The sequence below is a fragment of the Salvia hispanica genome, chromosome 5 (assembly GCF_023119035.1).
Source record: "Salvia hispanica cultivar TCC Black 2014 chromosome 5, UniMelb_Shisp_WGS_1.0, whole genome shotgun sequence".
Classification (NCBI taxonomy): Eukaryota; Viridiplantae; Streptophyta; class Magnoliopsida; order Lamiales; family Lamiaceae; genus Salvia; species Salvia hispanica.
In genome coordinates, this window is record NC_062969.1 from 14,394,552 (window position 1) to 14,408,655 (window position 14,104).

Genomic DNA, 14,104 nt, shown 5'->3' on the forward strand with positions numbered 1-14,104 from the left:
CTCTATCTCGTTAAGTAAAGCATATCTAGATGAAGCAATTTGCAGCAAAAGCTCGAATCTGGAATAGAATAACTAAAGTAGATTTAAAGAGCACACCAAAATGAAAATAACCGGTTTTGTGCAATAAAATACTACATTTATAAATGAGATCTATAATAATTTTGTCACTAGGTTGCCTTATCAATCTCATGTCCAAGGCATCTTGTAAAGACAGTAAAGGGCCACTACCTAATTCAAACACAGCTATCCACATCTATATACTCACTCCCTCCCATAGAAATACTAACACATTTTGGGACGATATATATTATAATACTTCATCCATCCCACTTTAAGTGGAGCATTTCTAATTCGACACAAGATTTTATTTAATGGTGTTTTGTGAGTAAAGTAAAGAGTATAAAGTAATAGAGAGATGTGTTTCTATATTTAGAAATGTGTCATTTAGAGTGGAAAATGTTTCACTTAGAGTATAACGGAGGGAGTATATAATTAGTAAAGTAGAAGACCGATATATAGAAAAAAAGTGATTAAAGTATTGTTAGTGAAAAATGAGGCACACCTCAATAGAACCTTTTTTATACCAAAAATAGGAATACATATATATTTTTATAAGACAAACCAAAGTGATAAAAGTAGTCTAATTTTATGAGATAGAGGAAGTATTATTTTAGCGACGCCGATCATTATTCCCTTCTATTAGGCTAAATAATAAGGTTGCTCTATATATAGTAAAAGAAGGCATATTATAGTAAAATTTACTTTCTCCGTTGTGGAAAAGTATAAATTTTTTCTTTTTAGCCCGTTCGTAAAAAAAGTGACTTTTCTAATTTTAGAAATCCAACCACACTAGTAATAATGTGGATCTCACTCACCACTATACATATATACAAAGATAAAATTTATCTTCATTTCTGAAGAATTTTAGATGCAAAAATATTTCAATCTCATTTTACATTAGAACAAATAATGCCTAAATGTTTATAGTAATAAACTACCACGTACAGTCAATATGCTTAGATATTAAATGCATGTAAAATATAAACACAGTTTACATTTGAATTTCCAATATTGTGGTTTAGTATCTATAATTCTTTGGTGTAACAAAATTATACAAAAAAAAGTGAACTTAAAATGAACAAATAAAAACAAGGAATAAACAATTGTATGTATAAAGACGGTATAGCAATGATGATGGTGATGATTTTCATGCAGCAAGAATTTATCGCTTTCGACGTCGGTGATCACTCTCTCTCTCTTCTCAGTAGAGAGCCGCCTTTTTCCTTTAATTTTGTTTCTTTTTTCCTCTCTTTTGTTTCTTTTGCAACATGGGTTTTGTTTGAACAGTTAGTTCAGTTTGTGACCGCTGTGAAAAAGAGAGAAAGAGGATATTGGTCCCTGCAGACAGCACTTACAAGTAAAGATTTCTGGTTGTTTGTTTCTATCCATGATGATCCTGGTTGTCTGCCTCCGGCCAGAATGTCGAGTACTTCAACCATTCTGCTTCTTGTTGGTTCGCCATTGATGATTCCTGCAATTCCAACCATTATACTCCCTCAGTCACATTATAAATGAAACGTTTCCTAAAATAGAAACAACACCATCTTTACTTTTTCTTTTCTCTTACTTTATTTTCTCTTTATTAACTCACAACACAATATTGTATCAAATCCTGTGCCGAAAAGCAAATATTTTCATATTTAATGAGACAGAGGAAGTACTCCACATACATATCATTATATTGCACACTGTCTCTCTCTTAATCAACCCTATAATACATCAGATCATACAAAAAACATAACCTACCAAGAATCTGCTTGGCATAATTTATAAGGAATGGAAACCCTAACTAGTATATAAATTATATACTGCAATTCTATGAAAAAAAATATCATATTTGTTCATAGAATTCTATCGCTAGATGAGTTATCTACCCTATCAAACATGCGTTGAATATTCAAGTGTTATAAGAACACAATCCGTTAATACGAAAAATATCTTGTCCTTACTTATCGACACGAGAAGAATACATATGAACACCCCCCCCCCTAGTTTTTATGAATGTGGAACTTTACCAAATTTAATTTCAAGCAAGAAATTTTCTGTGCAGTAAGTTAGGCATATAGTAATAACTGAAAAAACGGTTTGTTTTCCTAGGATACCACGAGCATAAAGGAAAGATTTCGGGTGAAGAACCCTCTATCTCCTTTTCTCCCAACATATTATAGATATAGTAAATATTTAAATTTTATGTGTAAAATATGTCTTCTGATTTTATTCTAAAGTACATCTAATGATATAGCTTTTCTTGGTCTTTATTATATTCGTTCGTACTACTTCTACTAGTGTTAGGAAAAAATATTTCAGACTATAAACAAAAAGTGAGCTCCATTTAATCATTTTATATTTATGATAAAATAAAGGGGGGGATTCTTGCCGCGGCTTCCGCCCTTGATGGCTTTCAGTTTCACACTTTGCTAAATGCACACATCCAAGTAGTAGTAAAAGAAAAAAATTGACACAAAACAAGATTAATTTCGCCAAATTACCTCTTTATTAAAACGTAAAATTATCGACTACGATTACAACTTTTTTGAAGAGAAAGATGGTCATATTGGGTTGTGGAGATTATCTTAAAACTCTAGATTGGAAAGAAAAAGAAGATAAAGTGGAGGATGTGGGAAAAAAGAAAAAGAAAAGGCTTCTAGTATCTCTTTTCTTGTTTTTTAATCGTAATATCAATTTTTATTGAATGGAATAAAATACAGTATATATAACCCTACAAATATAATTAGGGAAACAGATTTTCATATCTAAGTTCACCTTTTTCTTTTAAGCAGTTCTTAAATTGACACATAGGAAGCATGGATTTTGAGAGTCAAAAAGGTGAAAATTGTAATATTACCTCTTTGGTGTCAGTTGAGGTGCATCCCATGATGAGTTCCTCCAATCCAGATGCAGACCTTCCCCCAAGTTTATGATGTTGTTGTTGCTGCTGCTGCTGACGTCGCTGAAAGATATTATTATTATTTATTTTCTAACATCATCATGTATGTGATCATGCATTGTCTGCTAAAAGATGAGAAACTCTCAACTCTAGTTTTATAAATAAATAAGCATGGAAGAGACTAACTAGGATTTCTGTTTTCTGAAGTTTTTTTTATTTAAGCCATCATTGTCAGACACTGAATTGCATGGTTCATTATGCATGTTTGGTTTTCAGTAACATCTTTTATTGTTTCAAGATTTAATGTAACTTGCACTCTTGTTTTCTTATATTGATGTTCAATACAAGAAATTAAAAATATACCAACCTCTACTTAATTGTTTATCTTTATCTATGATCAAAATGTACAATGGAAATCAAAACAACATGCGTATTTATATATACGATGAAGCACAACTTAGTTGGTAAGACGTACCTGGTAATTTTCGTTGGGGAGCATGATTCTTGGGACATGGAAGGGGTGATCTTGGTCGAGAATAATGGAGGTGTGGTGGAGCGGTGGAGGAGAGATGATGGTGGAGATGGACTGCGACGGCCGGCTTATGTGAAATGCGGTGGCAGCAATCTGCTGTTGCTGGTTCACGTGATGCTGCGGGATGTCACGCTCTTCGCACGTGCCGGCTCCTTCCCTTGCGATTGAAGCCTCCCCCATGCTTCCACCCTAATGATGCAAACATCTCATTTAATTTAATTTAATTTTATTTTATTTTAATATTAGATTATAGGCACATTTTATTCGGATTTTTGGTGGGTGAATTACTGATTAAGTTTTTATTAGCGGGCTGTTATTATCAAGAAAGTTTCGATATGATTTTCATGCTTTTGGCACAAGCAATGGGAATGTGGAAATTAAGATGTTCTTTTCTTTGTATCATCAAATTTAACAAAATAGAGAAGAATGTGAAAAGTTAATTTGACGTTGTTACGCAAATAAATTAAAATTTGAATATAGTGTGACAAAACAAAATAAGTGAAATAAAAAGAAATGTGATATGGAAAGATACCTCATCAAACGATTTTCTGTAAGGGAGATAACCGAAGTGATCGGCGGCTTTAAGCTGATGAATATCGATGCCGGTGAAAGCCGGGGCCGCGATGCTGATGGCGGCGGCAGCAGCAGCTGAGAAATCATCTGTAATTTGAGGGATGATTTCGTTTAAAGAAGAGCAGCTCCCACTCTCTTTCCTTATGTCTCCGGCAATGGCGGGGGCGGCGGCTCTCTCCGTCCAATTGCACTGGCGCGGCTGAGTCTGGTAGAAAATCTTGGAGACGACGAGCTCGCCTTCCCTCTCCTCCTCGTGCTTCCCTAAATGATACTGATGCATCACCCAATTCGTCTTCTCCGGCTTCCGATTTTTGCCGAAATTAGTATACAGCACCAAGATCTTCTTGCACCCCTCCTGCTCTCCGTTGAGCATCACCGGCCTCGTCTTCCCGGTCTTGTGCCACCGCGTCTCCCCGCCTTTCAAGTCGCATTCCGTCTGGATCTTCCGCCGCTTCCTGGTGCCGGTGGTGTACGCCTTCGACGGCCGGTGGAAAAAGTGCCTACTCAATCCATCTCTTGTCACTCCTGCAAACAAAAAAAAAAAAAAAAAATCAAAATCAAATTAGGTCTAACAAATTAATCACAATAAATATAACAAAAACCCTATGACTAGTAAAAAGAAAGATGGAAGGTAGAAGTGACCAGGAAGTTTCTCAGGGTGAGTGTAGCAAATCCCATCTTCACCCTCAATGGTGGGGATGAATTCATCAATCAAAGGATGAGATTTGGAGTGATTCCCTTCCACTTTGGCTTCCAGATGCTCGATAAGCTCCTGGTCCGTCGGGTCGAATTTCACTCCGGCCGGTAGACCCACCCAATCCTGACCCGACCCAACCCAACCAGATCAATTAATAATAAGATATACTGATATATACATAAATTAAAAGAATAATTGTATTCATACCGGCTTGCCTTTGAGCTTGTGGCCACAGCTTGGGCACTGTTTGGATACGCACAATTGATGCTCTTCCAACTTTGCATCGATGAGATCCGAACTGCTCACCTGACTATTCTTATTCATCGCTCAACCAAACAGATCCTATCCTTGCTATATTATTCTGCACATCATATATACCAACCTTAACGCCATCGATTGTTTTAATTTTTATAACAAAAAGAGGATTCAAGAATGATAGTACATGTATATAGATATAGGACTACTGTGCATGATCAGGAATGAAATTAATACTTAAAAAAGATAAAAATTCAATCTCTGAAACTGAGAGAGATGAGAGGAAAGAGATACAAATATAAAAAAATTAGAAGGTGAGGAGAGGATGTGCTTTAACCATAGAAAAAACATAAGAATTTCCTTCGACTTTGACTGAACCAAGTAGTGAGAGAGAGATATATAAAGGAAAAGGCGCCCTATATTAATACCTTTAACTCTCTCTCTATCTCTGCTAATTTAAGCTCACCTCACCTCACCTTCTCTGTGTGTGTGAGAGAGAGAGGATTTGGGATTTTGGATTCTGGTATAGTAAATAAAGGTTACCTTATCTAAGGGGTGAGTCTCCTTGACTAGTAAAGCAAAAGTTGTTAAATTAAACCACACACTCAAAAGCATTTAGCCAACCCAATCTCAAATTAATCTTAATCTACCTATTATACCTATTTTAATTTGTACTACTATTATACATCTACATTAGATAAATTTATTATATTTCAAAATTTTACTGTAATAGAATACGGTAGTGTTGTAGTTTGACTTGATTTGCCATTGTTTGAAAAAATTGAATGAAAATTAGATTGAAAACAAAATTATTCGCGACGCTTTAGCAATTTTTGTAAATACGCAACGCCGTAGGGGGGGGGGGAATGAAATAGAAAAAGAAAAATGCTTCAGTTACAACTAAATTTTCAAGTATTTTTTCCCTATTAAGACGTGTATTAATTTTTGGACTATATGGGAATTCAATGGCGCTTTCAAGTGGGATTAGTCTATAGAGTGTTTCGTTGTAACTTGTAGTGATTGATAAAATATAAGATTGGCTAATTTTATTCTTATTACTAATCTAGTAAAATTAGCTCAAAGATGGGAGTTGTGGTCTAAGCCTCGGTTGGAACAACAACTAGTTTTCAATGTGATACAAATCTAGTAAAATTAGAGGTGCGAGGTGAGGATCACATCATGTAGTTATTGGCCTTGCAGTAAAATATCAATAATCCAACGTAAGAAAAAAGATTAATCTATAGCATATTTTTATTTATCTTGGCTAATTTTTAAAAGTAAAAGTTTCTCGTAGAGATATTAAAGATTCGAACACAGCTATATTTTTATTTATCTTTGCTAATTTCAAAAGTAAAAGCCCCTCGTAGAGATATAAAGATTCGAACAAGCTATATTATCTTTGCTAATGTCAAAAGTAAAAGCCCCTCGTAGAGATATTAAAGATTCGAACACATCTATATTTTTATTTATCTTTGTTAATTTCAAAAGTAAAAGCCTCATAGAGATATTAAAGATTCGAACACAGTTATATTTTTATTTATCTTTGCTGATTTCAAAAGTAAAAGCCTCTCGTAAATATATTAAAGACTGAACACAGCTATATTTTTATTTATCTTTGCTGATTTCAGAAGTAAAAGCCTCTCGTAGATATATAAAAGATTGAACACAACTATACTTTTATTTATCTTTGCTAATTTCAAAAGTAAAAGCCCCTCGTAGAGATATAAAGATTCGAACACAGCTATATTTTTATTTATCTTTGTTAATTTCAAAAATAAAAGCCCTCGTAGAGATATTAAAGATTCGAGCACATCTATGTTTTTATTTATCTTTGTTGAATTCAAAAGTAAAAGCATCGTAGAGATATTACAGATTCAAATACAGTTGTATTTTTATTTTTCTTTGCTAATTTTAAAAGTAAAAGTCTCTCATAGAGATATTAAAGATTCAAACACGTGATATCTCAACCTTAAAAATATTAACTTCATCATTACGACGCTATCCCAACGAAATGTATGTGCTCTTTCTATGTGCGGAAAAGTTGTCTTTATATGTAAACAGAGTGCGGAATTACTTTAGTTTGGTGGTATTTAAATTAAATGACTACTAATATACTTCCCCTATGCTATAAAAATAGGCTGGATTTTATTTTTCGCCCGTCCCATAATCCCATAAAAATAGTCCATATATATTTATGGAAATCTTTTCTCCATCTATTTTACTTTATCATTTATTGGCTTTATCATCTACTACACTATTTCGACTACTATTTTTAATTCATTTTTAATTTACCAATTACACATTAAAACATTATCCTTGTAACCTATTTCTACAAAATGGAGGGGTATTAATCTAACCTTGCTAAATGTACATGTCTATAGGACTATAAGGGTTCAGTGTGAACCAGAATCATACATAATTTAGAATTATATACTAGTATTAATATAACATATATCCATTATATTTCAAAATGAGAATAATTTGTATAAAAAGGGAACAGTTAATATACCCACATAGCCCATGAAGAAAAAGAAAAAAAAAGTAAATATAAATATAAAGATATAAACACATGTAGCTCACATGGGTTTCGAGGTGGAGTGCTGAACATCATCTTTTGGCATGAATGTTTTAAGAGAGAGAGGAGTGAAGTATACAAACATTGCTTGATATGCAAGGCGAGCAGCCAGCATACTTGATTGACCACCACCACCACCACCACCATCCCATCCCCTTTTAATAATTTAATCCTTAATTACTAGTAGTCTTTTATCTTCTTCTTTAATACTACTAATTATATGGTTTACATACATACATACTAGTAGTATTTAATTAACAAGACTTTGTGTCTAAGCACCCCCTCCTAATTAATTTACTCTCTGTAGAAAGCGTAAATTCAAACAAACAATATTATAATCGACTCCAAATCACATTTTATGTAAAATCACGTCTCTTCGTTAATAGGTTGCTTTTTTTAGTCATCATAGATAAAAACTGAACTTATTATTGATTTTCTATTTAAAGAAAAATGACAATTATTCATAAAATCGGCTTGTTTTAGCAATGTGTTTTGCTAAAACATAAATTGTACTATTACGTCGTCCCTATTCATATTATTTAATAATATGTACCGATTATAGTATTTTATACAAAAGACAATAAAAACATTACAAAAAAATTGTATATAAAAAACAATTTAAAAATATGTTTATACAAAAAAAAAACAACTCCATATTACAGTTGCTGTGACTAGAAATATCTATACCCCACTAATGGGGGCCCACTTGTGAGATTTTCTTGTGTGGCCCACTCCTCTCTATTCTAACCTTCGCAGATTAAATTATTTTTATGTATTCATGCATGTTTTATATGGTCAAAGAAATAAATGATGAAGGCTTTACAGCATTGTTTGCAGAGAGCATAATGTTATTAACCTTATGATTGTTTTTATTCATTATCAGTCTGGTATTTGTATTTTCAAGCAGGTATTATTTTTTTCGATTAAAAAAAATCCTCCAATCACCAAATACATGGAAATATATACACTCCATTTCCTAATTATACACCCTGGAATATCTGTCTATAATGCGTAAATTCTACAAAAAGCCTGTCTTCTCCTCAAGTAATCCTTTCTACGCTTTTTTTAACCACTTTCTCTCACTTTGGTTAATTTTTTTTGTGATTTATGGAACCCATGATGAGTACACAAATTGTGTATTTTTTTGGTTTTCATTTTTTTAGTATTTTAGTATCCATATATATCACATTTCTGTTTTTGCGAAAATATGCAATATTTTTTTGTTTTATATCACAACCCCACACGAGAACTATTAAATCATTAAGGTAATATTCATTCTTTTCTGAATTTCTATAATGACTAAAATGAAAAGTTCTTATTTTTAATGTGTTTTCAAATATTAAAAAAAAGATCAATTTCTCTTACTCAATGACTCAAAAGAAGTGTCTGGATCCGAAATTAATTTTAAAATAATATTGAATACTATATAGTATATACATGCACTGACTCCATCCCTAAGCAATAACTGATCTAAAATGATATGCCTCAAGTTTTAATAAAGTAATTATATAAATAGATAGCTAGTTTCATTTTAATTATAAATAATCATTTCTCCGTTTCATATGAAACATCTCATATTTTAAAACATGGTTCAATAGGAGATAATGTAGATAATTAGTTGGTCTTCTACCAAATTTGTAGTTAAAAAGAGATATGTCCCCACAAATTTTATTTTGAAAGGTAAATAAGACAACTTAAAAGGAAAAAAATAGGTATTTGGAATGTGACAAGTAGTATTACTAATGATTAATGTGGTGGGTCATAAACTAAAGGAGTTAATAAAACAATATAGTACTACTGTACTAGTATGGAAAATATATATTACTATTTTAAACGAAAATGTGTAGATCTTACTAAAAATGACAATAATTAAATTTTTTATTGAATCGGTGAAGTATTAAGGCTAAACATGCATCTAATTCATTATATATGCCGCTCAACATTTCTGGAAAGCACCGGTAACCTTTAATCCATATATTATCATCATATTCATGTTTTTTTTGTTCATTTTTATTTAAAAACACTCATATTCATATTATCAATTTATCATTACTCATATTCATATTATATTTATTATATATAATATATTAAATTTATTATTAGGATAATCAAATTTATTATTTAAATAAAGATAAAGTTATTCTAACGCGAACTTAAAATTAGCTATTACTACATCATAACTATGTCTACGTGCGTGTATGAATATTAATTAGGGATGACAATGTAGTTATAAACATGTGTGAATAATTTGAATATTTCGTTAAATTTAGAGAGTAAGAATAGTATATTTTAAACCGATTAACTTGCAATTGTTAATGCTGGCTCATAATTTGTTGAACTGAAACAAAAAAACACCCCAATAAATTTTAAACCATATTTTAGAATTGGAAATATTTTTTTATAGTAATTTAATTTCTGCAGAAGAAATGAAGAATAGAACATTATTGCACCTAAAGTCAGTTAATCAAATTATGCAGATGGGATCATCTAATACTCCACCCCTCACAAACATAAATGAGGGGTCCACCATCATATTTTATGTTTGTGAGGGGTGAGTAGGGAAAGTATCAAGTGGTCCCACCTGCATAATTTGATTTAACTAACTTTAGGTGCAACATTGTTCTATTCTTCATTTCTTCAGCAGAATTTAAATTACTACTCATAAAAAATATTTCAAATTCTAAAATATGGTTTAAAATTTATTGGGGTTTTTGTGTTTCAGTTTAACAAATCTTAAATTAAGTTTTTTAACAAGATCAGAATCATAATCTATTCATATATGTTAAATCGTTCAAGAATTCAAGATTTATCTTACGTTAAGGATGAGCAAAATACCTGGAACTGAACACCCGATTTGAATCATTAAAATTTAGTTCCATTTCAGTTCAGTTCGGCATGGATATATAAAAACTGAAAAAAATGAAATACCAAATTAATTTTATTAAAATTTAGTTCCATTTTCAGTTAAGTTCGGCATGGATATATAAAAACTGAAAAAAATGAAATACCAAATTAATTTTAAATAATATATATAATATTATATTAAATCTAAAAAACTCTAGTTGTATTGGTTTACGATATTATACCGAATGTTGTGATATATAGATTTTATGAAAATTGTTCGGATGTGTTATTTGGTTCACACGATATATATTTTGTGTTAGTTATAGTAGAAAATAAATTTTTGGATTTTGAATTTTTTTGGTATTTTGGATATATTTGTGCAATTTCAGTTTCCGGGTTCGGATTTTTTGTACTTTGGATTTCGATTTCGAAATTTTTGGATATATTTGTGCAATTTTATGATGTTAGATGATTTAAGTAATTTAATTTTATATATGTTTATATATTATAAGTATAAGATTTATATTATTATTAGCTTTTAATCTGATTAATCCGATAGACTAGTAGTTCGAAATCCTGCACAGTTGAGATTGAGTTCCAAAAAAATTAAACTAATCTGATTAATTATTCTGGACTGGTTCAGAATAAAGTGATCCTGCTCCTATTTTGCAATTAATGAAATTTCTGGTATGAATTAAAGATGATGAGTCTCCTTAAAACCAATGTTGGATTCTTGTCGAATAAGAATATCAATATGTTCATATTCTATAATTGTGGATATTTGTAGGAATAAGCACATTCAATATTGTGGATATTGGCGAATTTAAGTAGTTTGTAAAAACAGAGTGTTTTGATAAGTACTATTCACATTTCACAGTTGCAGAAGATGCTATTCCCATCCAGCAACTAACTAGCTCCATGTCTGTATATATAAGTTGAATCGATTGAAAACCGAAAAGGGTGTTAAATCAAATAAACAAAGCATGTCAGCAATAGCATTCTGCCACATTCCCAGTTTCTCAAGACACAACAAGTCTTGGCAATTGCACGCCGGCAACAAGCATGTAAACGTTGTGACATCGAAAACGGGAGGTGGGTTGGTAAGGTGGAGGGATGATGGGTACCATGGAGTGGTTATCGATCCAGCAAGCTTGCCGTCTTGTGCAGATGTTTTTGCACCGCAGCTCCAATCTTCGTTAGCCTTGTGGAGATCCGAGGTTGTAGTTTCTCTTATTATTCACCTCGAACATAAGGCGATTATGTCATGTTATGTTATGTTATGTTATGCTGTTTTCATATGCAACAGGGGAAGAAGGGAGTATGGCTAAAGCTATTTCGAGACCAAGCTGAGCTCGTTCCCATCGCGATTAAGGTATCTATTTCTCTATCTTTCTCTCCTTCTTGTATCCCTAGAGATTATTAATTTGCATGATTCATGTTATAGGAGGGTTTCGCGTACCATGATGCCGAAAATGGATATGTTATGCTGACCCACTGGATTCCGGATGAGCCCTGTTCGCTGCCTTGTGGCCCATCGCACCAAATAGGCATAGCTGCCTTTGTTCTCAACCTCAACAACCAGGTGTTCACTAATAACTTCAAAAATATTTTTTGTTTTTTTAAATTAAAATTGGTTAGGGGTGATAATTGCACAAGAATGGGTGATAATTGATCCAAAAATGATCAGGTTCTTGTAGTGAAAGAAAAATGGTCTTGTAGCTGCTCTGGAGTCTGGAAGTTGCCAACTGGATTCATTGACAAGGTATGCCAATATTCTTTACTCTTTAGAAATGCTAAAATATTGTTAGGCAACAAAAATTAAACTAGTTTGATCATATTTATTGTACAGTCTGAAGAATTGTTTTCAGGAGCAGTGAGAGAGGTTAAAGAAGAAACCGGGGTAAGGATTATCGTCAATTTTCCCGGGCATAATAGATCAACACCATAGACTAATATGGATTGATTTCCATTACAGATTGATACAGAATTCCTGGAGCTGGTAGCTTTCAGGTGAGTCTTCCATCACAATTAGTAGTACTATATTAAAAAGTTGTAACATATCTATGGGGTTAGGCCTTCTAATTTGTAGTACTAGTATATATTTGTAGATTGTAATTTATTGTGATTGAAATGCAGGCATGTACACAGAGTTGCATTTGAGAAATCAGACTTGCTATTTGTATGCATGCTTAAGCCACTATCCTTGGAAATCCAAATTGATGAAAATGAAATTGAGGACGCTAAGGTAGATATATAAAAGTATTAGTATTATGCTATACACCATTTAATTACTTGTTAGCATGCTCATTTTGGATGTAAATGAACAGTGGATAAGTGTGGATGAACTGCTAAGCCAGCAATTTTACAAAGAAGATGAGATGCTAAAAAGGGTGATGGAAATTTGTATGGCAACCAACGACAAAAAATACAGTGGATTCGAAGCACATCGTGTTGTATCAAAATTTGATGGGAAGATGTCCTATTTGTATTACAAGGATATCACCAATTAGCCGGGTATTTTGTTCAAAAATAAGGGTACCAATTTTACTCGTACCAACTAATGATAAAAGGATGTTTAAACGAGCCAACCATTTCGATTTTCTAGTCAAATTTTATCGGGCTTGAGCTCAAAATATTGGGCTAAAATTTTTTCCATGTCCTCTTCTTTTTCTCTAATCTGTTCAGAGGTGGAATCCTGTCCAATTAACACAGTTTGATCATGTTGTACGAGTAATAAAAGTTTTATATCTCATGAAATTAAGCAATATGGAATCAATTTTATGTTTTGATTAGATGATTCCAGTATATTTGCTTTTTCTAACACGAATGTTGACGAGTGAGAAATAGTAAATTAAAATTTGGCGGGTTCACAACTAAAATATTGATAATTGTAGAATTAGAGAGATAGAAACTTAATAAATTAATTGATACACCAAGAACAAATAAAAAAGTTATATATTTAACCATACAATTAACAAAGCCATCCTAATAATATAGGGAAAAACATAAAAACACGGAAAATGCGTGCGGCAATAATACGTGTGTAAAGTAATGCTATATTATAAAATCAACTATAGATTTAATTGGGAAGTCAATGAACAAGTCTCAAATTTCTAAAATAACAATTGACATATGTCACATACCATATCGCGCATGGAACATTCGTAAATAATTCCTTATAATTTATTTCACATTTATCAGTTTGGAGCAGGCTCATGCTTGTTGACGCAAGCATGGTTTTTTATAAAATTCGGTCTAAGAAGAGGAATATTCCATTTTGTTAGGTTTTTATTTATTCATCCCTGAATTATTCTCTCATTTAAAAATTGTAGGAATTTTACTTTATCTAATAGTCCATCATTCCTCAAATAATTTTTTTTCCATTTAAATTTATCTTATAAAATTAGTTCACTTCTCTTTTATGATAAATTTGTCCTCTCGTATGAGGTGAACCTCATTCTACACTAATAATTCATTTTACACTAACAATATTTCAATTATTTGTTGTTTTCTATCTCTCTCATATTTTATCAATTTCGAAATAAAACTAATGTCGTCTTTAAATTCTCTATTTTTAGGATACAAAGGGAATATATTCCGGTTCAACAATCTTCGCTATGAATAGATTGTATAGAAATAAAAATGTGTCATTCACTATTCTCTGTAGAGTAACACTTGATC

At 32.0% G+C, this 14,104-nt stretch overlaps 2 protein-coding genes across 4 annotated transcripts; one reads left to right on the plus strand and one right to left on the minus strand.

Annotated features, from left to right (window-relative positions):
- Positions 1 to 1,002: 1,002 nt before the first annotated feature.
- Positions 1,003 to 5,528, minus strand: LOC125187638 (NAC domain-containing protein 75-like). 3 transcript variants are annotated; one of them, XM_048084263.1, is made up of 7 exons: positions 5,433 to 5,528; positions 4,957 to 5,110; positions 4,695 to 4,872; positions 4,012 to 4,577; positions 3,423 to 3,668; positions 2,906 to 3,010; positions 1,003 to 1,531 (listed from the first exon to the last, which is right to left on the minus strand). In XM_048084263.1, exons 2-7 carry the CDS (start codon positions 5,071 to 5,073, stop codon positions 1,442 to 1,444), a joined length of 1,302 nt encoding a protein of 433 aa, XP_047940220.1. In that variant the 5' UTR covers positions 5,074 to 5,110; positions 5,433 to 5,528; the 3' UTR covers positions 1,003 to 1,441. The 3 variants fall into 3 exon arrangements, with proteins under 3 accessions (XP_047940220.1, XP_047940219.1, XP_047940221.1); XM_048084262.1 differs by lacking the exon at positions 5,433 to 5,528 and adding an exon at positions 5,342 to 5,420; XM_048084264.1 differs by lacking the exon at positions 5,433 to 5,528 and having other exon boundaries at positions 2,906 to 2,998; positions 4,957 to 5,318.
- A 5,872-nt stretch (positions 5,529 to 11,400) lies between these two features.
- Positions 11,401 to 13,006, plus strand: LOC125186010 (nudix hydrolase 8-like). Its single transcript, XM_048082311.1, has 8 exons — positions 11,401 to 11,640; positions 11,730 to 11,795; positions 11,868 to 12,005; positions 12,111 to 12,185; positions 12,273 to 12,323; positions 12,399 to 12,433; positions 12,560 to 12,668; positions 12,751 to 13,006. The coding sequence occupies exons 1-8, from the start codon at positions 11,407 to 11,409 to the stop codon at positions 12,931 to 12,933; spliced, it is 891 nt and encodes a 296-aa protein (XP_047938268.1). The 5' UTR covers positions 11,401 to 11,406; the 3' UTR covers positions 12,934 to 13,006.
- Positions 13,007 to 14,104: the final 1,098 nt, after the last annotated feature.